General features: G+C 45.6%; 1 protein-coding gene across 2 annotated transcripts; it reads right to left on the reverse strand.

Moving 5' to 3' along the window:
- Positions 1-443: 443 nt before the first annotated feature.
- Positions 444-25,931, reverse strand: NEK9 (NIMA related kinase 9). Of its 2 annotated transcripts, XM_074909980.1 has the most exons (23): positions 25,664-25,931; positions 25,122-25,151; positions 24,188-24,365; positions 21,111-21,166; positions 20,136-20,206; positions 18,189-18,294; positions 15,402-15,533; positions 14,318-14,428; positions 13,699-13,763; positions 12,715-12,765; positions 11,424-11,616; positions 10,040-10,184; positions 8,919-9,119; positions 8,446-8,492; positions 7,450-7,605; positions 6,950-7,058; positions 6,212-6,373; positions 5,655-5,825; positions 5,365-5,424; positions 4,600-4,790; positions 4,195-4,359; positions 3,378-3,590; positions 444-2,974 (listed from the first exon to the last, which is right to left on the reverse strand). In XM_074909980.1, exons 1-23 carry the CDS (start codon positions 25,850-25,852, stop codon positions 2,852-2,854), a joined length of 2,925 nt encoding a protein of 974 aa, XP_074766081.1. In that variant the 5' UTR covers positions 25,853-25,931; the 3' UTR covers positions 444-2,851. The 2 variants fall into 2 exon arrangements, with proteins under 2 accessions (XP_074766081.1, XP_074766083.1); XM_074909982.1 differs by lacking the exon at positions 25,122-25,151.

Here is a 25,931-nt window from a genome sequence, read left to right on the forward strand (position 1 = left end):
AGCAGTTGGCCGAGCAGGTGTTAGGCAGCTTTTCTCTTCTGTAGGCCTTAAAGCTCAGTAGGAGCTGTTCTGAGAGAAACAGGTACTTCTTCCTTTTGAGCCTCTCTCTTCCCATTACTCACTTCCCACTTGGCACTCAAACTGTTGAAATAAACACGCACACAAAAGCCCCCTGACGTCACCAGGAGCAGATGCAGCAGCAAAGAGTTTTGTTGTTTGTTGGTTTGTTTTTTGTTTTAAATGAAGGGACACAGAACCTGACATTTTTCTTCCCATAGCAAAGAACCTGCAAGCTACTTGGCCCTCTTTCTATAGGCAAAACCCCCCCAAAAAATCACACAACAGAATGCTGTGAAGCCAGCTGACTATATGCATATTTCCTCTTCCTCTCTTGGAAAGAAAAAAAAAACAAACAAAAGACTCTGAATACAGGGGAATGAGTTTAAACATTTATTTAAACAGAAACTCCAAACCACTACACCCTTTAACCTTTCAAAAAAAGACAATGACAAACTAGTTTTCAGCCAGAGTGTCAGAGCAGGCATAAGTTGTGTTCCACTATAACAACTCAGTAGCAATACTAGCAGAAGACCAACACATATGGAGCTAGCACTGCAAGAAGGGGAGAAGTAAAAAGGGTTTGAAACTGCTCAAAGGCACTTCTGCCCACTTGCCCTTCCGTTTTCAGCCCAAGACGAAGGTGCTGGCTTTAAACTGCTTTTTTGGTTGCATAGCTGGCTGGTGTGAAATCTGTGGTCTGTAACAGGCACAACCTGGATAGCATGAATCCTCTAAGGCACATATGAGATTGCAGAGCACAGGGTATCCTCTGTCAGGGACCCTAATCCTCCACTAGATCCAAGGGGAATCCAGTCTGTGCACCTAGCTTCCCAACTGCAGAGCATTGAGAGATGAGGATAGCAGTGCACTGCAGGAGAGCGACTCCCATCAGCTTGGTGCTTGCTTATTGGACATGGCTCAGGCTCAACTCTTTGCTCCTCAAAGGCACTGCCGCAGCGTGACCAACTCAATCGTTTCCAACTGCAACAATCCTCAAGCCGGGACCCTAACCCGAGAGAAGTGGCTCCAATGCACATGGGGAAAGGAGAGCAGAGTCACAAGGCAACCAAGTGGCGTGGCCACACTAGAGTGCCTGACTCACCGCCTCCCAGGAGGGCTGTCCTCCTAGCCTTCCTGCAGCAATGGTGGGTGGGCACACCAGTATGAGCCTTGCCCTGGACACTGCACTGGAGGGACTGCACTTGATTCAGCTCCAAGATACTAGCAATAGGCATCAAAGAAGTATTTAAGGAACGTAAATTACAAGCAGAATGGTTTGGCATCCACCTCTAGAGACAAACAGGGAATGCTGGCTTCCCCAGAACAGTCTCTCAAAAGAAGTAGTCTAGAAGAGGCGACAGGATATCCAACTCCACAAGACCTAAGGCAATTCTGGTGACATGCCACTGACAGGGATGGTTTAAGCCTAATGAAATCACAAACCCCCTCTCACAGCAAAGGTGAGAGGGACTCAGGACTCCTTAGAGAGGCTTCACGTAAGGCAGGGGAGGCTAGCTGCTCCCGGGGATCCTACCCATCCCAAAAGCTTAGTTCACAGTCAGTTTGCTAATAAATTTAAGGGGAATAAAATTAACCTCATTCTCTAACAGGAAATGAGGAAACCTTGAGCATCAGACCATGACTATTCCCATCTCCAATTTTCTTGGGAAAGCCTCTTGCTTCTAGAAAGAAGGTGAATTCCAGACAGAGACTTGATCATTCATGGTCATTGGGGAAGGCTGCATCCTGTGACCATGCCATTAATGACCTATTCTGGGTAAGAAACCACATTCCAGCTTCATCAAAACAGTGAGTGGAAAAACACTGATTCTTCCCACACCCACACAGAGTGTGGCACCAGGGGCTGAGCAGAACAGAAGCCAAGCAGGGAGCAGCTACGGGCTTATGCCAAGAAACCAGAAGCTCTGGCACCCAAACCAAGTTGAACAGCTGGAGCAAGAAACGGGTTACTTAGTCTGAGGCCCAGACGCTTGTCATCTGGCTGGGAAGCAGGCAGTCTGAAACTGAGAACTAGAGATCCCACCTCCGACAGTCCCTACTACTGCTATTGGAAATGACACCTGATTCACTCATCTTGGTGCATTGCCTGGAAGTTGGAAAGCTCTAGGCACCCAGAATAAAGCCTTTAAACTCTGTCTATACAGGCCATTGGATGCAGCCATACGGCCAGAAGCTGTGCCTCGAGGCCAGGGCCATGCTGTCTACCATTATCTCCCTAACAGGAAGATCTCCACTGCCTCCAGAATGAGACGTTCTCTGCTCCCTCTGCCCCTGAGCAGAGGGGAGCAGCCTCACCGGCTGGGCCTTACCATGTGGTAGGGACAGGACCCTAGTCCTTCACCCCTCTGAAGCGAAGGTGGTGAGTCTTAGGGTTCAGCCAGCTTCAGTACAAAACACATCTCCTCTCATCTAGAGATGCAGTGATGAATACTGGGGTCCCAAAGGCAGCTCCCAGGAAGCAGTGAAACAATGAAAGGGCCACAAGCCGCTACTGGAGCCATCGCCATAATGGGGCCGTTCTGCCTCACGTGCAGAATTGACAGAATAAGGTTCAAAGGAGCTGCTGCTGCTTCAACCACTGAGCTGGCCAAGAGCTCAGGGGCCCTTCCCCTCTCAAACTCACTCCTAGTTCATATCAAACGTACATGGGTGCTGCTCTGGAGCCTCCGGCCTCGCTCCTTGTCTGCGAGTGACCTGAAGCCAGGAAAGCCGCTCTCTGCATTCGGTTAGTGTGCTGTGAAGTTAGATGGATCCCAGTGGGCTCAGGAGACTAGAGGCTGGAGCGGCACGAGTCCGTTCCCAGGAGACACCAGGAATCTGAATCCAAGTCAGGTTTCGGATCCACTTCCATCTCCTCTCTGGCTGTCTGTGTTCCTTTGGAATGAATCTCCACCTGCCAAAACACAAAGCAGTTTATCCAAACAACTCTAGGACTGGCTGCAAAGAAACAAGGAGCTGCAAAAGGCAGTTTCTATTCTCCACAGCATATGGGACTCTCTCAATATCTGCCCATCCCTTCTTATCAGAAGCAATGAAGGGGAATCCCAGGTCCCTCAAGGACTGGGCTATCCTCACAGGAAACTGCCATCTTGGCTTCAATCCTGTTGCTACTACCAGAGCCTACATCAGCAGCTCGAACAAGAGTCAGGCAGCATGCTTAGTCCCCCCATTCTGCTCCAAGAGAGACGTCTGTTAAGAGCTGCTTTCTTCTGCACAGCCTCCGCAATCTATGCAGGAGCCAGGATCAGGGCAGTGAGCCCTGAGCATGGATGTATTCCCAGGTGATGGGTCCTCACCTGCTGTATTCCTTCTGTCCCCCTGCAGAACTGCTGGAGTTGGGCACTCAGACGAACAGTTTCCTGCTGCAGCTTCTTCTGATCATCCAGACACTGTAAAACCAGGCCTCGGAGGTGTGTCACCTCCACTTGCAGAGCACTGCACATGCAGCCCGCAACAGGAGACGCAGCCTTTCCTTCACCGCATGGCAAGGTTGGACTCAGGCAAGTAGGCTGCAGAGACATGGGGGGGATGTCAGGCCAGGTTTGAGTGCAAGGCCAGGAGCTGTATATGCCACAAGAAGAAACCATGCACAGAAAGTATCACCCCAGCCTGTTTCCCAACTTCCCAAACTTCTAGCAGCCCAGGTCAACAAGCTACTAGTCATTACTTCTTCAGTACAAAGCCACTAACTTCCTCCTTTTTCTGGGAAAACTCCGGGAATAAGGTAGTCTCACAGGTTGCAATTTCTCAGTGATTTCCTGTATCAGTTGTTCTTCCTATCTCACAGCAGTTTCTGCTTTGTAAATTTCTATCTCTGCTAGGCTCCTGGGCCTTAGGCTTCTCTCTTTTTTTTTTTCCCCAACTGCATTAACCACATTTTTTCACAGAACTGATCTCATTATTTCCAATCTGACCAAGCCCCAGCTTTGTATTCTAGATTTCTGTGCAGTGTTCTCTTTGTAGCATCATCTCTGATTATGAGCAGCCCTCTTTTCCACAACCAGATGAATTAGGCCAATCCAACACCATCTTCTCAGTTCTCCTCATAATTCAAACTTTGCCATTTATGGTCCCCAAAAACTTTTGGCCAAGAATTCACTTGGATAACATTACCCATGGCTCCGTCTTGGGCTTGTTTAGTCCAACAGGTTCCTCAGAGGCCACTTTGAGTCCTTGAAGTTTCTGGTAAGGGAGAGTCTCCTTCTCAGGCTCTGAAGATGCCATGCTCAGAGGAAAGGGGCTGTCAGGCATGGGGATGAATTCAGCATTCTCCAGCTCCTGGATACACAAAAGCAGCACTGTCAGGCCTGCCTGCCTGCCTTCCCGCAGCTGACTTAATCTCCTCAACCAATGCACTAACACCCTCTTGTGGTAAAAAAGGCAGCGAGGCCTAAAGGGGTCCCAGTGCAGCACAGCTCTGAGAACCTTTGAGAGAATCCCTTAAAGGCAGAAGGGGCCACTCGCTTTTCCCCAGCCTAGATCCCCACTTTATAAGGCATTTCTGAGATACCCCATTACCTTCCGCAGCCAGCCAGGGCAGGAGCTGCTGTCAGCACTGTTGCCTCCCTTAGCTTCTGTGGTGCTGATCCAGCCTCCCAGCTCACGATCTGCTTCCATGGTTCCCCGAAAGCCTCCGCTGGGATTAGGGGTCTCCGCTTCCTGTTCATTATCCTCTTCCTCTCCTCCTCCAGTTGTGCAGCTCTGAGCCACTGGCAAACAAGAGTGAAAACTTTATACTTTTCCTACCTCTGCTATTCTTGTTGCCAAACCCCAGCTGGAACAGAGAAGATGCAGAAATCTGGGCTGTATGGCCACGTGAGAGCACATGATAGCAGCACCTCCCTCAACAGCTTGTCTCCTAACACTCCCTGCAGGCCTCTCCAAAAGGCCTTGTGTGCAGTAGTCTTTTGCAGTTTCTTGGCCCCAACCCTCCCACAGGTCCAAGAAACTGGACTCCATCTCTCCAGCAACTGCCCCATAGCCCCACTTCCCTTATCAACTCTCTTCAGTGAATTCCTCTCAGCTTTTCCTTGTTTGGGAATTGAAGCTCCTCAACTACAAAGGCCTTGCTGCATTCATGTTCTTCCTCCTCCGTTTCAGTTCTCTCCTTCCCAGCTTTGGGCCATCCCTTCCCATTCACAGCACCAACTAGACTTCCTGCCTTTGAGCTCTTCTGTGAGGCCTTTCAAACACACAGAAACCACGCTGCAGGACCAAACAGCACCCACTCAAACTGACCACTGAATGGACTTAAGCCACAGCTCCCCAGGGCAGGTTACTCACCGGTACCAATGGACAAGCCACTGCTGTTGGATCGGATTGTTTTAGAGTTCAACACCTTCTCTGCAAGGAGAGAACCATGCTTTCAGTTAGAGTGCCACATGGAAAGCAAGGCAACTCCTACAAAGGCACACAGCAAAGTCAGTGTTGCAGGTCTAGAGCTCAGAGAGGCCTGCCACATTCACCCCCAGAAACCTGGCCTGTTCCCAGGCAGGATTTATAGTCTAGGTCCTGGCAAACAATTACAGCATCATAACTAAGATCCCACAGTTTCATCCTAAACTTACACTTACCAACAATGATGATGGTGTGCCAGCCACGGCATGACAGGTCTGGAACGTGATGCAATGATCCAAATATTGGCCGAGGCCACGAGGTACAAATATCAGAGCCATGAGCTCTCTCGGTCGATGTCATTGCCAGACGCCCATTCCCGCCATTACCCCAGGCAAAGATATGGTTGTCTGAGGAAAGAGAGATACAGGAGCCTCAATTCACTCACTCCCTCTTGGCCTGTAATTGCTACAAGGATCACAGCCTCTCTGCTGTAACTGCCATTCCAGAGTATCTAATCTACCAGCTCCACGTTGCCAGTGAGAGAACAAACTGATAATGAATCTTAGATTCATTCAGGCAGCCACCAAGCTGGTACTCGCAGCCCCAAGGACAGCAAATGCTTGGTGCTGCACTGGGACAACTAACAGGGACAGAGAGCCCCAGACTAGGAGGATTTCTTTATTTTAGTGCAGTGCTGCGGGGTTGGTCTAGGAAATGATCAGTGGGAGCCAGATAACCACCCTGCAGATCTAGTTCAAAGGAACCCACCGCAAGTTTGGAAAGACCCACTCACCGTCAGTAGCAGCTATGGTGAATTCATCTCCACATGAAACCCTGATCACCTGCTTACCCCCCAAGGGGCCTCCCAGCAGGTTAATTCCCAGGTGCTTCTTATAGTCCCCCACACCAAGCTGTCCACACTTGTTGGAGCCGAAGGTCAGCAGGCGGCCTCGCTCTGAGAGGAGGAACGAGGAGACAGTCACAGCAAGGGCCCAACTCTGGAAGCAGCCATGCATGCAGAGAACGAGCAGTGACAGCCCATGACCAGGAAGGACTCTGCTAAGAAGCCAGCCAGGCTGGAAGGGGACAGCACCAGCCAAGAGGAATGGCTTCAACCTGGAAACACCTCCCCAGTTCCTTCTCCCTTTGCTTCCTTTTTCTGATGCTGGGGGCTGTGACTCCTCACAGCCCTCTGACTGGCATCAACTGGGTAAGGCCTAACTTGGTCATAAACAATTCCTCTGCTATCCCAGAGCATGATTCTTCCCTCAACTTTTTTTTTCCCCCTTTGAAAAAAAAAACAAAAACAAACAAAACAAACAAACCAAGGCTGACCCAGAAGCTGATGTTGCTGCTTTAGCTGGCCAGGAGGCAACACTGCTAAAGGAACAGGAATCCTGGGTTCCTGGAGCAGGCATGGGCTCTGCTACCAAAAGCACAATCCTCAATGTCAAGGGCCAGGCTGAAAGGGCAAAGCTGATGTAAAGTAATCCGGCAACCAGTATTCACTTCTTAAATATGTAGGGCTCACCATCAATGGAAGCTGTGTGTGTCTTCCCTGGAGAAATGGTACGAATCTTGTAGAAGGACAGCTGCTTGGCCAAAGTAAGGGAAGTGGCGTATGGCACCTCACAGTATGTCTGAGAAAAGACATGCGGGTAAGCACAGAGAGAAAAATCACACATTCATCAGCTAAGACCTACTCGATCAGGTCTTGCAGACCACAACATTAATCTAGATAGTCCCAACACAGGTATGGTAAAGAACTGCCAGAATCCATGTCACTGACTAAGTCACCCTGGAGAAGCTCACTATCCATTTCACTACCTCAGATCTGACATAAGCCCTTAGGGCAGACAGGAAACTGAGGAACAAATTGCCTCTGCCCACAATCCCAGTATCCATTGTCTTGGATTTGAACTAACAAATTGGCATGAAGCTAATGTATGCTTTGTCACTGTCACAGGACCTCCACTTCCCCATATACTACTGAATGCTGGGAGCTGGAGCCAGGGACCCAAATGCACTTACATCATGGTTGATTATCCCCGATGTGCACTGATTCAGGCCCAGCTTGTTGAACTCGTTGAGTCCACATGCCAACACTTTGCCTGTCTGGGTGAGCAGGAAAGTCCCATCACAGCCACAGTGAACGGACACAATGTTTAAGGTCTTCGGAACATCCACCTACATGGAAGAAATATATCCCGGGAAAATCAAAATCCCAATATCTACTACACAGAAGCTGGCACATGAAAAACATATGGGGTTAGAGCAGGTTCAGGTCATCTGGGCACTGACAATACCCAATGCAGTTATTTTGAATAAAGGTACAAGAATATCATAAAGTCTATAGCACACTGAAGTTCCGGTCACAATGCAGAAATCCAAGGCATTCTAGACCTTGTGTGCAGGCACCAGTGAGCCAGCACAGGAACCAGGAATGTGTTGCACAGGCATTCTTGGCCAGCTGGAGTCTACAAGCACCAGACCCAGTTAGGCAAGCAGGGCTAGGTCTGTGCGATACTGTGTGATCACAGATATTTGGCTTCCAGGCACATCCTTTTCCGTTTCTAAGCCTCAGTGGGTTAGATTACCTCAATTACCCCTAGCACTGTATTTCAAAAGGGTTTTACTTTCACTCATCTTTAATCCAATTATGTCAAATTCAAAGACTCCCAGTTGTTTGCACTGCTGCGAGTTTCCTCTACAGACCTGAGGTATGCAATTTGGTGTTTCCTACTATGATTTCTACAAAATTAAATTTGCCATTTCCAGTTCCAGCCTGGAGATCAGAGCAATGAAGTTCTAAATCAAAATGCTGACTGGCTGGGGAGTGACATGTCCCTCTGCCATGATCTCTATGGACAAATGAAGCAAAATAAAATGAGGAAGTAAAGTTAAAACTGCCACAAACTCTATGATACCTCAGAAAAAACACCTGAACATCAGACAGTTGATATTTCCAAACAGCAACTGATTTGGGTTTATGCCCATGCAGATTTTGAGAAGTAGTCACAGCCCTACCTTCTGAGGCGTGTAGTGATCTTCTTCTGAATCCAAGCCCAAGCGCCCTGCATCAGTGAAACACTGCTGTTAGAAATGGCCTCACAAGGTGCCTGCCCCTAAGAAATGGTATTGTCTCTCCATAGTCCCAAAGGAATCTCCCTACAGAACTAGAAACCTGCTCCCCTACATGCATCATTGCCTGCCAGTCCTCAAGGTAATCCAACCCCACTCACAGAACAACCACCCTACCCACAGGGAAGGCAAGCAGCACCCTAGAGCTTTCCCAGAGTAAAGTGCCAAGGACTCAGTCCCCAGTTCCCCATTCTTAACAGGGAAAGAAATCCCCACAGAAACAATGTTCTTGCCCCCAGGACATAACAGACAGACCTCACCCAGGCCCTGCATTACCCACCTGCACCAAGCCACTTTCTGAAGCACACATGCCCCAGTGCCTTTAGGTTCCAGACTAAAAGTAGGCACACTCTACCTACCATACTCCCCACAGCCCCACGTGTAAACTTCTCTGTTCCTGGTCAGCACTGCCACGTGGTTATCTCCACACGAGACCTGCTCCACAGGGTTGGTAAGAAAGAAATCCAGCTGCAGGGGCTCAAGCACTTCAGAGCCATAAGCCTTGTCAATGCCAATGCATCCGTAATAGTCCGAGCCAAAGGCATACACCTGGCCCTCATCTGAAGGACACAAGGGAAGCTTGGTCAGCACATAGGCTTGTATCGGGCTGCATGTTAATCTCAGGACACGGCCAGAGCAACTTCTTTTCACCCTCCTCTTTAGTGCAGAATGTCATCAGGAGAATATGGAGTCCTCTTTTTCACATTAAGATGGATAACCTTACACCACAACCTGCAGCTATTTCAGGCCACCAGTGTCAAAAAATCTTGGGTTGAACCTGACACTTTCTTTAACAGAAACCCTCAAATTGATCCTGTGGCTCCCTACGTCACTCCTCCAGCACACTGAGCATCTGAGCTTATTTCTGTCAAACCTCTGCTTTTCCAGCACTGGCAAAATAATCTGGAAACTACCTTGTTGAAAATTAGGTTTTCATGGGTAAAGCACGATTCAAATTCTTCTGTAACACACAACACCACAGTTAACAAATCTATGAGCAGGGTTAGAACTAGAGACAGCTACCATGTCTCAAGCTTTCTGAATTAAATAGCAAATCTCAGATACACATTGTCTTTTATCACTGGGTGACTCTTTCCCCACACAGTCCAAAACCAGTTTCAAACATGTTTACGTTCTTCAGACTCCATCTTTAATACAGACTGGTATGGAGGCAACACATGCGCTGGTAAGAGCAGGGACTCTGCAACTCTGCACAGCCACAAGGAGTTGTGCTCAACACCCAGCTTCATCACCAAAAAGCATCCTTAGCAAAACACCCAGCCTTCTTGGGAGCCAGGATCTTTCTCTATTTGATAATGTTGATCTATCTCCACTACTGTATCTACCATCCTCAAAACTGAGGGGTAACATATGGGACTTTCTCCTTTGTGCACAAAGCTGCTCTGCTAATCTTACTGCGAAGGCAAATATCTCCACAGCACAGCAAAGTAAGGGACAGTGGTGCCCTTCCAGTTCTCACCTGTGATGCACACTGTGAAATCATCTCCACAGGACACCTGGCGAATGGCTTTTCCCTGAAGCTTCTCAACATGCTTTGGCTGTCGATAGGAGGCTCTGTCTCCATGTCCCAGCTGCCCGTGCAACTTGGTACCCCCCTGCATATTCTGCAAGACAGAACATCTGGTACGGTTATGTATGCGTAACTCCAGAGATGGTGCCAGTAATTACAGCACCTCAAATGAACAACAGAAGACAGCAAAGAGCAAGAGAAAGTGTGTTAGCCACCTTAGGGAAGAGACTGCTACCTGCTACGTGGCGTAACAGCAGGCAACATTCTGAATGGCAGCGCAAGCTTTCAGGCAGTTACACACTAATGAGGAGTGATCCAGTCTCAGGCCACCAGCTGGTGAGGAATCCCTGCTCCTCTCTCATCTGCCAGACTACAGAACCCGCTCCCTGCTGCAGGACTGAATTTCATCCTTCAGCTTTTTGACCTACTTTTCTAAATGCTAATGGCTGCAAAGAAACCCATAACATGAAACAAATGTCACTGAAGTGGCCAGACCTACCAGTTCTACAGGAAAAACAAAACAATTCTGAGTAGTGTTGAAGCTACAACTAAAATATTACTAGTCAGCTGAAAGTTTTCAGTGGCCATTCTTGCAAGAACATCCAGCAAATGACTTCAACTTGCTCTCCTTCCATTTGGATCACTTTCTTCTATCACCCACGTACCCTTATTTTCTAATCTGTTTTAATAGATTCTGTATCATCAGTACAAAAGCCTGTGGAAGCTTGGAGATACAGAATACCTCCACATCACTGACCATCTAAGCCTGAGAAAACTGGGTTCAATTGTTTAAATGTGTTATACGCCAACATTTTTTTTATTCACTTTGAACTATTACAGAATTTCCACTCATCCTAAAAAGCAGAGTTGTTTAGTATAATCTCTGGTTTCATCCAGAAGTTGCCCCACAAATGACATCTGTATTACAACAAGGTCACTCATCCCACCCATTCTGATCTCAGAAAACCTTCCTCAAAAAACACACAAAGCCAACAGAGCATCACAAAGCCTCCGGTGCATTTCCAGTAGTCAGAAAAGGAAGGAAGAGATGTTTGACACAATGTCTGGGCCTACAAGTCCACCTACAGTCCTCAGGTGCAGAGCAAGTCTCCAATACCCCTCCTGTCATGATAGAAAACTCCTCTGAAAACCACACTTGCCTTGGGAAACTTGAGTCAGCCCCAAAGCAGATAGACTCAGTGTCCACTACAATCAGATTTCCCCTTTCCCAAGCTGCTTGCCCATCTGATTCTAACAGGCTTGTGAATGGTCAGCGGTGGACTGGACGCTCCTTTCCCACCCTTACCCTCTTCCTGATTTTTCTCTCACTTACCACCCAGGTGTAGAGCTCTTTCTCCACTGTCACCACAGCAAAGTGAGTGTTACCCGCACACACCTGGCGTGCACTGCAGCCACTTTTGATGGCATCCAGCTTCTGGGGGGTGGACTTCCCACCCCCCCAGACATACACCTCACTAGTGCGTGAAGTCACCACTGCAATGGGAGCTTCATTCATGGTACTGGACCTGCACAAAACACACATGCTTTTAATAATGAGTTTGCATTCACTGTCATCACTCATTTTCCTACTGTTGTCTATCATTTTCCCCTTCATAACCATTCATGGTTTTTATTTTCACAAACTGTTCTTTGAATTGTTCTTTGAACTGTTCTTTGAACCACAATTGAGTGGTTGCGAGGCCTCAATTGCCTATAGACACGGAATAACAAACCTGTCCCAAAGCAGCAGAGAAAGTAGCCTCCCGGAAACATTTTAAAAAGCCTACAATCCAATTTGATGTCAAAGACCAGGCTTTCACTGAACGGCCATGGAGCTGTTCTAATTTGTGAAAAATGAAAGCCTTACAAATGGTCATGAAATCTCCCTCAAAATACAGAAGTATCCAAAAGCTTCTAACTTTCCTCTCTCTTCTATTTAAATAACAGGCTTCCATCTGAGGGAAAAAATATAACTCTTTGATGTAGGTAAACATCAATTCACAAGCAGATTGCAAAATGGAAGTTGTAATCAAACTGTTTGCAAGCAATTTATGAACTGGAACAACTTCACATAAAGTGCTCAGATAGTTCCTCCAGGTTTATGAGGAATAAAAGGTCAAATTCTATGTGACAAATCAACAGAAACGCAGCTATGTGTGTCAAGGAAGCTATCTGCTTCACAGAGCAACCCTGCTTACAGGCTTGCTGGGGTCTGTAGAGAACCTCTGCATATATCCAGCTTTATGAAAGGTATTTATATTTATTTAATATTCGACATTCAAACAGTCATATTCCTCCTGCTCAAGGGAATCTGTGTGAAAGCAGGGATCTACATTACATCCTCAGATATGTAGACTGTAAAGACTACATCCTCAACAGGACAGATAGAGCTGCATGGGACCTGCTGAGTTAAGGCTCCAGCCATACATATAAGCAGGATATAGAAGGCAGAGTAAAACATGGGACACTAGCCATGTAACAACTATGTCCAATTCTTAGCATTTAGGGATCTTCTAAACTACACTATTCCATTAGGGTTGTCACAGACTAACTCTCAGCAAAGTTCCTCTCTGGGGAGCTTTTTCTCTCCAGACTTCCTTTCAAACACATGCCCAAATAATTACCTTGGTCGCTTATTTGGCCCATTAAGCAGTGTAACTTTCTCTTCCATCTCCCTGCCAAAGGAGAAAAAGCATTTTAGGAAACAGTAATATCGCCCAAAGCAATTTACTGACAAGCAGCACACAGAGACTGCTTTCCCTTCCAATAGAATGCTGCTCCCTCTTGGAGGAAATGTGGCAGCTGTTTACCAGCTCACAGCAATACATAGTAAGCAGGGCAGAAGTAATGTACCATATAGCTAACAAACTTCCTGGAGAGTCAAAGACAACAAACTACATATATACCAGAATGTGGCCAACCAATACCCATATTGCACAAGAATGACCTTAAACAGCTAAATATTATCAGGATTTTGGCTTTTACCAGTGCATACAACAAGACAAAACTCAAACTTTCCTGATCACCAAGTAATAGAACTTTGGTATGAAGGACTAAGTCTGTTGTCCCCAAACAGTCCAGAATTATGGTCCACCTTTCATAAAAAGACAGTGTTCCGGCTGATGGTCAAACTAAGCTAAAATGGAGCACTTTCAATGCAACTCTCTCCAGAAGAGGGAGGCAACAAAGGGAGAAAGCAGGGACCTCTATACTGCATGATATGTATATTTTGAAAGGCCTTTCCCAGTGACCATAGGAGGATGTCTGTGACCCTTTGTTCACAGAGATTTGAAGAGCAGGAACCAGCATTCCTCAAAGGAGCCTCAGAAAAGGATGCCTCAAGGTTCTCAATACAACAGCTTCTAAGACAAAGGAAGCAGATTATCTTCTCACCATACACATGCACCAATGGAACATCAGATCAGAAAACAAGACAGCAAGAATGCACTTCTTTCCTAAAGTGGCAGTTACTGAAGTACACTCTATCTTCATGTCAGGCCAAATAAACTTAAGGACTTTGCCACAAAAGCATAAACACCACTAGTCTGCACAAACCCTCCTATACTCCCTGACACCTGTCCAGGTTTCAGGCAAGACCATCTGATTACCTCCTGCGTTTGCTGAGAAGGGGATGTTCAAGCAATTCATCTGCAGTGGGTCTCTTCTCTGGATCCTGAAAGGATTGAGTAAAAAGTCATTTGGGAAGTGTTCATCATCTACAACAGAATCTTAGGCCAGAAGACCTCATTCAAGTCTGCACAGACCTCCTTCACTGACTCCCTTCAGAAGGGAAAGGAATTAATTCAAATATTTGAAACGAATAGGGATAAATGCCAGGGATGTGAAGGAGGACTTCCATGCTCTGAAACTAGGTTTGCTTTCCAGAAATTAATTCCCTACAGAAAGACAGAGTCACAGTCAGAGAGCCAGAACTTTAAGAGACTGTATGGAGAGGATGCTTCTACCTCCACAGCACAGCATTAGAAAATAACTGCTTCTGCCAGGCCATTAAATAATTGTTGTCAGAGTAAACCCAGCACCCCTCCAGAGCCTGCAGGACTGAACAGTTTAAGAGAATGCTTTCAGAGGACTAGAGGAAGCCCAATCTTAGTCATGCCTCGGACATCACAGAAATTGCCCTGCATCATGTCATTCCCCTTCACCCCTGAATTCCTGGTTTAGGCAGATGGGAAGGGATGTCTGAAAATTAAAAAGTATTTCACCAACCTGATCAAGGCAGGAATTCACCATCTGGATCAGCTCCCGGGAGTAAACAGTGGAATCAACCTCCATGGCACGATTTCCCTGTACAATCTTCACACACAGGTTCAGGGGATTCTAGGCAGAAACCAGAAAACAGCTGTAAGGGAACTGAACTGGACAATGAGTCCAATGGGGAGAGATGCTACAGGCCATAATTGTTTTCTTCCTCCTCCTCTGATCAGGACACATCATCCTCCTTCCCTGCCTAGCAGGTTCTCCAGAAATCTAGTAATAATTCCTGCAGAAACAGTACCTCTGATAGCTAGGACTTGATCGCAACACCCAGCTTTTCACCAAATTCCCTAACAATGAAGAGAGGATAGGTTTCTCTCTGCATGGAATCTCCTATGTAGCACATTGCCATTGAAACATTGCACTGCAGCAAAGTTACTGGGGACTCAGTAGCCATGATGAGAGGGCATCAGGAAAGGATGGTATTTTCACAGTGCCTCTTTAAGGATTACAAAATCTTGCCCCATGGCAGCTAGCAGCTTTTCCCATCTCATGGCACAAGCTGGCAAGTCACATATGCCAGCCAGCAATGCTCCCTTTCACCCTCTCCATGCCAGCTTGACCACACTTCTCTTGCATCCAAACTTTAAGAAAGGGTAACAGTATTAAATCCTATGAAATCCAAAGGCTGGAAGTTTTCGCTACAGAATGCTGCACAGAAAATTCACATCTAGTAATGCTGAAAAAACCAAAAAGACTACACAATCACAAACTTCCCCCTCATAGAGAAAAGGATTTTACATTCACAACCATGATACAAATTAGCACAAGCTTGTATTCTGCATCTGGTAAACCCAGGGCGGCAGACAAGGAGGATGGAGTTTGGCAGATGCCAGAGAGGAACCTGCAGTGCAGGGTAAGTAAAATCATGCAGACATTTTCTCTGGCTATAGTTGGCACTGCCAGGCCACTGTTTTCTTCATCAGTAGATTTAAACAATGAAAGAAAAACATGAGTTAAGAAAGCTATGAGCCAAGGGCAAATCTCAGGGTGATTAAAAATAAGGTTACTCAGTCCATCTGGTTTGCAGACTTACAGTAGCATCAAAGGTCCTCTTCAGAGTAAGCAGCTCGAAGATGACACAGCCTACGGCCCAAATATCTGATTTGAAGTTGTATTTCACACCCTGGCAGAGTTCTGGGGACATGTAATAGGGAGTTCCCACCAGCTAGGAAAAATAACATTTAAAAATCAGAAATGATCCATCATCAGCCTTCAATTCAGGAGCTCTGCATCCATCATGGTCACAGAGGCCCATAAGCACCAGAGCTAGACATAGCTCTGACACAGCACTGAAGTGACACAGATGACACACCCCACCAACATTCTGGAGGAACAACAATAAGCACATTTCTTTCCTTCTCATCCACAAGCCTGTGCCTGCATTTCTTCGAAGACCCTGGACACCTGTCTGCTCACATCCTGATGTGGTACGTACTTCGCAATAGAGTAGTAGTCATGAGAGCACAGCAAGGACTTGCCCCTCTCAAATATACTACATTTAGATGTAATCAAGGGCTTATGTACTAACCAGGCATAGGAAATCCTCAAAGAGGTTGAAGGAAAAGGGATCTGGCAAAACTTCCAAACAGATGCCAGCCCATGGCTGTGGAGCCACTCTGTCTGATCACAAGGTACTGCCAGGACAAAGACTACTCTGTCTCCAATGAAAGAGGGGTTACTTTTGGGTCAGTAAGTAGAAAGCTGGCATGAATCCCACCTGAAAGACTTTCACTTCAGAAGTAGGCTTTCCTGAACAATTGGTTTAAAACAAACACTCCCCACCACACCCAAAATCCCAAACCCCAGCATTTAAATACAGAGGCCCCTCCCAGCTACAACAGAAATAGTGGTGCAGCTCAGTCACAACAAGACACAGAACAAACATGATAAAAGGTGCAAGAATGAAGCTTCTAGATGAAGGGAGCTTGTTCCCTAGCAAGGAACTAGACAGCAAAATAAAATGAAAAAGACAGAATTCAGATGAAGAGGAAATACTCATAGGTGCTTTCTTTTCAACTCTCTTAGCAAAGCTCTTAGGATTACAAAGCTTGCCTTTCATTAGGCTCTGCTAGTACACTAGATACCTCATGGGCACATTCAGAATCTGCCATCTCCCTGTCACTTCCCGTTACAGAGCGTGACAGCTACAGAGCTACACGAATCCTAGCCACGGGAAGGTTTAGAAGCCCACCTAGTTGGAGAATCACATGGAAAACTAGGATACTGGACCTAAAGGTCCTTGAAGCAAAGGATAGTGTAAGCTTTCTGTAAGAAAGACACAGACATATTTTATATATCTTACTTGGCAAATGGGAGAAAGAATGATAAAGAAAGACATCAGCGTTTAGTAAGCAAGGTAAACTTTTTAAAAAAATTGTAATTTGACTGTTACAATTACAAATACTGACAATAACATGTTTTGCACTTGTTTCACAAAAAAATTCCTTCCAGACCACCGGTCATTAGAGCACAAATTGAACAACTAGCTCAGAACACAGCCAGCATATACAGAATGAAATACAGTTGAAGGTATGTAGTTGAAAATTTTTCACAAGTGAGAAAGGAAAAAAAAAAGCTCACAGGTGTAGACGAAGACACACTACACAGGTAAATAGAAACCTGGAAATTCACAGCACAGCCTGCACTTTCTCTGAAAGCCAGAAGGCCATGAAAAAGGTGATGAACCAGAAGTGGTTTTGCTGCAGCCCATCTTAGCAAGGGCTTTATGCAGTAGCCTTCAGTTCTCACTTACTGTGCAACTGTACAACAGCGCTCATGTTCTGGAAGGAGGTTGGCAAGTACTTATGACACATCCTAACAGAACACCAACAGCTTGCATTAAATCTAATAATATGGCCTGGTAAGGGGAACTGCAAGCTGGCTTGCATCCCAAACAATAATAAAGGCCTTTAGCAGAAAGGAGCTCTAGATAATGTCTATCTTTCCAAGCCTAGTGCTCACCACAGAAGTTAATGGAGCTGGGAAATCCAAGCTGAGCCTTTCAGGTACCTGCAATACAGCTTACCCTGTATCATAACTCTGGCTGAGAAACTGCCTTCTGGAAGGGTCTGAAATGAAGAAAGCCAAGCTTGACAGCCTTCTGGTAGAATTAATCTAGCCTACAAAACTTTTCTCCCCTCCAAAAGCATTACCAATAATCCATCCACCTGGTTACCGTAAGAAGCACAAGTGCCTTTCTTGCTTCTTTGTAATTCAGTTCAGAGCCTGAGTATTAAAGGGTAAGGGAACGTATCTACGGCACAGTGCCATGTCAGGCAGGCACATCCAAGCTATCTCAGATCCAGCTGAGTCAAAATGCCCCTGTTAGCACAGCAGCATGACCAAATGAATTTAACTTGCTAAGCTGGGCTTAGCTAGTCCTGAGGGAGAACACTGTACTGATGTGACTATACTGCTGTCTCTGTACCTTAGTACAGCACTGCCTTAATATTACATAGGTTCACCTCTGGAAGTATCATGCCTAGGTACCAGGGAAAGAAGAGTAGTGCTCTCTAATACAGCTACACTGGCTCTGGCACAATTCCATGCCCACAGTGGCACTTATCTTTAGTCTACTGCTGCTTTGCAGAGACACAGACATCCAAAAGGTAACCTGGGAGCAAGGATAATTGCAGGCTGCAACACACCAGCAACTATGTCAATGTTAGTGAGGTAACGTTGAGAGAAATCAAGGGAAAAGGGAAAGGAAAACCACAGAAAACAAGCAGCAAGAATGTACAGCATCCCTGGTCTTCTGCAAGGCATGCAGAGATGAAAGAAAAACACATTTGGTTTGCACACAAAGAAGGCAGATACTCACAGTCTCAGCCATAGAGTACTCAGAGTTCAGCTTCTTTGCCAACCCATAGTCTCCCAATTTAATCAGGTTTGCCTTGGTTAGAAAGATATTTAATGTCTTTATATCTCTGAAAGGAGAAGAAGAAACACAGACACTCAAATGTATTTCTGGATTTCACAGTTTTCAACACACTACTATACCTCCCCCCCAAAATGAGGTACTTGCTACTCTGCCAGCACTGTCTCACACACACAGAGCTCTTCACAGGCAATCTGACCCCAAGCACTGGGGCAGTAACTGCAGTTAGTTTTATCACATCCCCACACAAGCACAACACAGTCTAAAAAGTTCAGGCTCCAGACACCTATGTAAAGGCCACAGATCAAAGATAGTTCACTTCTCCCTCTCAGTCTCTTCTCGTATGAAGGTCATTGAGCAGGTCTTATTTTTCCTGTTTTATAAATAGAACCAAGCCAGGAGTCACTGAGCTCACTAAAAACATAAACGTATGCATGAATATGTATGTATGCAAATATAAACAAACACAGAGGGTGTGAAACAGATGCCACTCTAGAACTTAAACATAACATCCCTCTACCTTATGGCTCAAGAACAACTCTTTGTAACAGGACTTACTATGCCCAGAAGATCAAAAGGCCACAAAAATGCTGAATTATGAAACTCACTGAAAACACTTTCTTCCAGACAAAATCATTTTAACTCATTTCACAGATCAATATGAGGCCGTAAATAGAGAGGACGCCCCCACAATACGATATGCTTCCCGTGGCCAACACTTCATAACATCCCCTTTTCCTAACGTACCATTAACAACTTCCCAGTGCAGATCAGGACAACATCAAGTAAAGCAGCACTTTGCATTCATCCACTTGGGGCATCGCAAAGTCCTGGGTCACTCTGACAATGTCTGCAGCAAAAGGAAACCACTGCAAACATTTAAATAACTGTTCAATTCATTATTGTGGAACGATCTGGGGCCACACATCTTCCCAGACTATGAACCCTGCCCTGAAGATGGGCAAGCAGGAAATCACTGCAAAGCAGGACAGACACGACATCTACTTTAGGTCAAAAACTTAGGCACTACTTCATTGAGTATAGGGTACCAACCCTTCGTTAGCAAGGCTTGCCAATTACCAAAGATTCAGAATGGCAGCAACCAGGATGCTATCCCACAGGAAACATCCTGACATATCTGTGCTCATTAGTTAGAGAATGATGCTGTACAGCACACAACCCAACCATGCCGGAAACAGCTGTCTACATGTGCAGTACACCCCAGAACACCATGGCCTCCTTGAAGCACATAAGCCATTAAATTTATCCTTCCCAAACAGAGAAGGCCAACAGAAAAAGGTAATTAGCTACTCATTAAAATCTCAGAGTCAATGTCAAAATTACCACTATCAGTTAACAAGCTGTATTACTACTTGAAATAACAGGCTGAAGAAATGAGATTCAGGCAAGTGCAGGACAAATCTTTGCACAGGTTATATTACAGCAATGCACCAATGCAAAGTTTTCATCACTGTTAGCCTCCAGGAATTACAGAAGGATGTACGTGTTGGTTTGAAGCTATTAATTGTGGAGTGGGTAGGAAGTACCTTTGGCCTGTGGTAACTGCTCTTCCTACCCACTTTAGCAAACATTACTTACGTGCTTTGGCAATAAAGGGCCAATTTACTTCCTTCCTACATGGATTAACTCTTTGTTCACAAAACTGCAACAAAGACAGCAATTCCATTTTCATATACAAAATTTCTTGCACATTTATCACTTTCTAGCCCTTAACAGAAGGGGTATTTAACATGAAGGCAGTCCAGCTACACTTTGGAGAGAAGCTCAGTGCTTGCTTTAAACGCAAAAGCAAAGGCTACTCAAAGGAGTTCTGCACTCAAATCCATGAACTGCACTGGTTATCTCAGCTTTACTTCATGCCATGCTTACCTGTGAAGAATTCCTGCTCGATGAATGCAGCTCACAGCTGATGCAATTTGAAAAAGATACCAAACCACCATCTGCAAAGGTAGGAGTAAAAACATTATGCGAAGCTCAAAAAAACCCCACAAAACCTCATACATCCCGGTCACACAGAGGCACAGCAAGAGGGCCTGACCATACCATTTAGTTGCTCTTTTGGGAGTATGAAAATGTAGAATTTCCTGTTTTGGAAATCTCTGCAAAGATATTCCAAAAGGTAGGTTGTTCTAGTGCCATTCATGGTGTCTGTCCTGACAAGTATCACAGAACTCAATAAGTGAAAAGACTTAGGAATGACAGCTAATAGCCATCTGGGAAAGACCTACGGTTGGGCTCTCTGGAATATGAACTGTGACCATGTAATATTCACCATAAGCCAGAAGGCCTTAACAGTCATTATATAAGATAAATAAGTGTAATCATTAACCACCTCAGCATAAGGTAGAGGCAAACAGCAGAAAATAAGTGGAAAAAAAAATAAAAGACAGAAAAAATAAAGAAAAAGGAACAAGAAAAAAAAACAAACTATGATGAGACAGGTTCAAGGTAATTACTCAGAAAAGAACGTACAAAGTGGTTAAGAAGGGAGGGGAATTGAATACCCACCAGGAAGAAACACAGAAAGAAGTTTTAAAGTTAATGATCAAATGATAAGGTGATAAGACGAATAAGACTACCAATGTCAGTTGAGCGCTCTCTTTCATTATTTCTCCCTTGGAAGTTTATACTGCCTATAGACAGTCAAAAATGAAAATAAAAAGTTCCTGATAGTCCATAAATGCTTGCAGTATTCAACAGGAGAGGAAGCATATCAGTCCCCAGATATACACAAAAATTCCCCACCAGCACCATGGAAAAAATGTTGTATAAATACTCAGAAACCAGACAGATCCCCGGAACATTAGGCCAGCCCCACCACTCCCTCAAACCAGCCCAAATTACCTCTTCTTCAAATAACTTGTCTTTCTGCCGCAGAATCTTATCGTAGAGGTTTCCTCCTGTAATTATGAGTGAGAAAGACAAGAGAGGTTCATCTTAGTTAATGGCAGCAGTTACTCTGCTCAGGTACTACTGGGAATACTCAAATTTTCTAAGAGATCCGATGAATCACTACAGCTCTCCCTCAGCACTCTTCACTTAAACTGGACAGGCACTCACAAAATTAAGTTGCTCTTCCATCTAAGAACTTCACTGGCATATCTAGGCTTAAGCAGAGATGATTATTTTTTATCACCACCATTTAATACTCTCTGAAAAGTGAATCAGTAAGATAGGCTAGCAGTCCCTACTTTTTTTACCTGTAAGTGTTTCTTGGGATATGTAAACATTTATAGCCTGTATATCAAATCACGTGAGATTGTCCTGCTCAGCATTTTATATATATATATATATATATATATATATATATATATATATATATATATATATATATATAAACAATACATTAAAAAAGAGAAAGCAAGCAATTGAAGTTCAGAGTAGTCCCTGAAAGGACAAGTTACTGCCTTTCCCCACTTACTGCCCAGCTCTGACCCACCTCTCCTTCATCTGCCCTGCCAAACACATTGATGCAGAATTCACATCAGCTGGCAACAGCAGCACCACCAACAGAAGCCTGAAAGCATCAGACTCTTCATGGCACATCACAATTTCAAGATGGCAGACTAAAAATCAAGGAGAGCTAAAAGAAACGATGCTATGGGCTGCAGGCAGGGAGACTCCCTGTCAGATTAGCATCCTACCAGCAAATCCCAGATCTCTGATCACATCCTGCTGCTATTACATTTCCCAATTATCATATATTATGTCCTAATAGTAACAGAACACCAGGCCCTTTCCCATTCCCATGGGCATGGTTCAAGAGAGCTTTCTGCTGTATGATTTCCATGGGCCCAACAAGTTGTAGATGTCCAAAGCAGGTTGCAATGGCTCCTTTGCCTCCTTGAGGGTCTTAGACTTCCATGTTAGGAAGATGTTTCTGATATTCTTACCAAGATTCCATTCCCTTAATTTCTTCTCATTCAGCCTTACTATAACCTCTCAGTATTTCTTTGCCTTATGTTTACATTTGCAAATTACCTACAAATCACTCTTCACTTTCACAATTTAACCGAAGTATTCACTTCTGCCTCTTCTCATGAACCTCTTTCCTAGTGATTCAGACTATGCAGGCTTTTAGTGAATTCTGTTCTTCATCTCCCACTTTTTGCCATATTTTTTGCAGCTCTTCTGAACCAAAGAGCAGCATAACAGGTATTACATGGCCAAAATCCTACACAAGGAGACAAATTAGCTCTTGACTCGGATAACCAATACCACTATACACACATACTAAAAACAAATTACTTTCTTTTTCATTTCATCTAACCACATCTAACCTTCTGACACTCTCTTCTCTCCTCAACAAATGTATTCAATAGGATTTCTTCCCAAATCTGTTTCAGATGTATTTACTGATGTTATCCACAATAAATCCAAGTCTGGTGGTACCACGATATACATACAGAACTATAGGCAAATAAATCAGTAACTTGTCTTCCTCCCCTGTAAAATGGGGATGATATTTACCCAAATTTGAAAGTCTTTCCTAGATCTCCAGAAGAGACATGTCAGCTAAAACAGTAAGAACCTTGGATTCTGAGGAGTGTCTGACAGAAACTAGTCCAGCTTTACTTTAAACAGTACTCACAATTTATATTTTACACTGGAAAAAAAAAAGCCACAGAAACAACTACTAACAAAACCAATATCCATAAGTCTAAATGAGATTTCCTCTTTCTCCCATCCCTAGTTCTGTACCACTCAGACACATTCGGGCAACACAGGCTATATACTCATCTCTTGGTTATTGTCCCAGAAGTAAAACAAACAATTTAGAGACATCAACAAACATGTACAGACATCAGTACTAGGCAGTTTCTCTCTATGCTCTCCAATGAATTTATAATGGCCCCAAGCATGCAGTCTTTTCAGGGCAGCTAAATAACTCACAGAGTACTCCTAAAATAAATGGTGCATCAAGAGCTAACATTCACCTACTCCTGCACTGGACTCTACCCTGCATAAAAGCAAAAAGCAGAGAAGCAAAATCAGCTTTGGTCAACCTTTCAAAAATGCTTTGCGCAACTCTGTTGTGCTTCCCAATCTGCCTCAGTGAAAGCAATCTGTCTAATATGAAAACAAGATGATAGCCTTTTTCATTAAAAAAAAAAGTTTCTGATGATGAGCCAAGGCTTAACACAACCCCCAAACACACACAGGATACCTAGCCAGGGAAGCTGTCCCACCCATCCAAATAGGAACCACACTGCAATTCTAGGTAGGTATCCTGTTCCAGCAATATCAGCTGTACATGATATCCTCTTCCAGCTGTCTAATAGCAGCTGCAACTCAGACCCTCATATCAAATCCTTCTACCTCTCCAGCCCAGCTGGGACAGTTTCCCCTGCAAACTCCACACAATACCATCTCATCTACTCTTGTGTGGAATGTGAAGTTTTCTCTACCACCAGACCGACTGGATTGGGGATTTTTAACAGTAAACATAGAAGCTGATAGCATAAGGCAGGAAAAGTCCTGATTGCAGAGTACCAGTAGATTTTTAAGCTTTGATTCATAATCACCAAATAGAGGGGTCTATTTAAGTGACGCTACTGAAAAGCAGCCCCACTCTGTTCTGGCAGAGAGGTCTGAATATCCTCATGGTCTTTTCCAACCATCCTCCTAAAAGAACACAGCAAGGCACATTAGAAGTGTACATTACCAATAACCCCCTTCTTCCACTGCATCAGCTACTCAGAAGACTTGAGAAATCATCTACTGCCTGAACTGCCTGCACTAACTACTGGACTTCTTTCTTTGGCACCTGAGACACAGATCAATCAGAAGGGTTCTCAGGCGCTATGCAGCAGAATCCACCTTCGTTCCTCCGCTTCCCGGAGGACTCCCTGCAGATGCTGCAGGAGGGTGACTCAGCAACATGGCAGCTGTCTGTTTGTAAGCAGGAGTAGGGATCTCACCGTTACAGTACTCCAGCTCGATCAGCAGCGTGGTGTTATCCATGAAGTGATTGTAGTACGCGATGATGTTCTCATGCTGCAACAGGGCAAGGATAACGATTTCGTTCAAAGCATCACGACGCTCCTTTTCTGACAGCCGGGTCAGGTCCACCTCCTTCCACACTACAAGTGAGTCATCCTGAAACACAAAAACATCTTTTAATTAAAAACACACTAGTATGAAGAGAACATTACGTGCCTTTACAGCAGGAAATTAAAATTTCAGGAAAGGTAAAATGTTCCTGCCTCTTACAGATTTCAGACAAAGATTCTTCACAACAATAAGTTTTGAGGTTTTCTGTTTGGCACTAGGAATAGCGATGGCCCAAAGCTGTCTTTCTAGCTGGCCAACACATGCTTTGGAAAAAAAAAAAACAAAACAAACAAGCCACCACCAAAAAAACATACTACAAGATTTCCAGGGAAAAACACAGTTTGTTTTGTTTCAATAAAGACTAAACATATTCTGGTTCAATAAAGGGAGAACAGCGTATTTCCAATCCCTAACTGTAGGATACTATACAAGACTACAAGCCATTACAAACACCCAGGTACTCCTAAAATTAAAAAAAAAAAAAAAAAAAGCAAACAAGAACAAATTTAGTTTGCCCTTGTTAAGCCCACCCACATTGTCAGACAGGCTGTAAGTGATCTGTTAAGTGAACAGTGTTCACTTACAACTGTTCAAGCAGTGACACCTCAGGGTGGCCTTCCCCCAGAAAAAAACTGAAGAACAGCCCTTGGGAACCAAGTCAAGCCTTTTCTTTGATAGCCGCTTAAAAGCACAACTAGGATCGAACTGGATGGGACTAAATGACTTGGGAGCAACGGAAAGACTGGCTTTTCAGCCAGTTTCCCCGATTATACTGAAATGCTGATCACGCGAGACAATTACCTGTATGAGATGCCCCCATGTCCTCTGTGACTGGAATAAAACATAGAAAAATGAGGAATCTATTAGCATGAGAAGAGTGTCCACATCTCCCTACAAAACTTTAGGGGACCGAGAGACTGGCGGCACACAAACGTGCCGAAACCCAAACCCTGTGCCCCTCGACACCGAGGGCCGCAAGTCGTCCTTTCGCGCCGGGAGCTGTCACCCAGGGGGCTGCTATCTGTCAGTCAGTCCCCCAGGGCGCTGTCTGTCAGCCTGTCAGTCAGTCACCCAGGGGGTTGCTATCTGTCAGTCTGTCAGCCACCCCAGGGTGCGAGCCCTGCTGCGGCTCTTCGGGCGCCGGGGCCGCCGACCACCCAGCCTCCGGGAAGCGCCCCCGCTCGTCCCGAGGGCGGCCCCCGGCAGCGGCCCCCGGCAGCGGCCCCCGGCAGCGGCCCCCGTTGCCCCCTTCCTCGGGGGGGGCAGGAGGAGGAGGAGGGAGAGGGGCCTCTGTCCCGCTGCCCGGCGGGGGCCCGGCCCGCCCCGCCGCCGGGGCAGCCTACCTCGGTGCGGCGGTAGAGCGTGGCCTCGCCGAAGGCGCCGCGGCCCAGGGTGCGGATGGGGATGTAGTGCAGCTCCTCCTGCTCGCCGGGCAGGCTGCCGCCGCCGCGGGACCCGCCCCTGCCCGAGGACTCGCTGCCGAAGTCGGAGCTGATGGAGTCGCAGTGCCGCTCGTACTCGCCCAGCGACATGGCGGCGGCGCGGCCCCGCTGCGGCCCGGCTCTCTCTCAGCGAGGCCCCGCGAGCCCGACGGGCTCCATATTGGCTCCC

This window comes from Athene noctua, chromosome 6 (assembly GCF_965140245.1).
Source record: "Athene noctua chromosome 6, bAthNoc1.hap1.1, whole genome shotgun sequence".
NCBI lineage: Eukaryota > Metazoa > Chordata > Aves > Strigiformes > Strigidae > Athene > Athene noctua.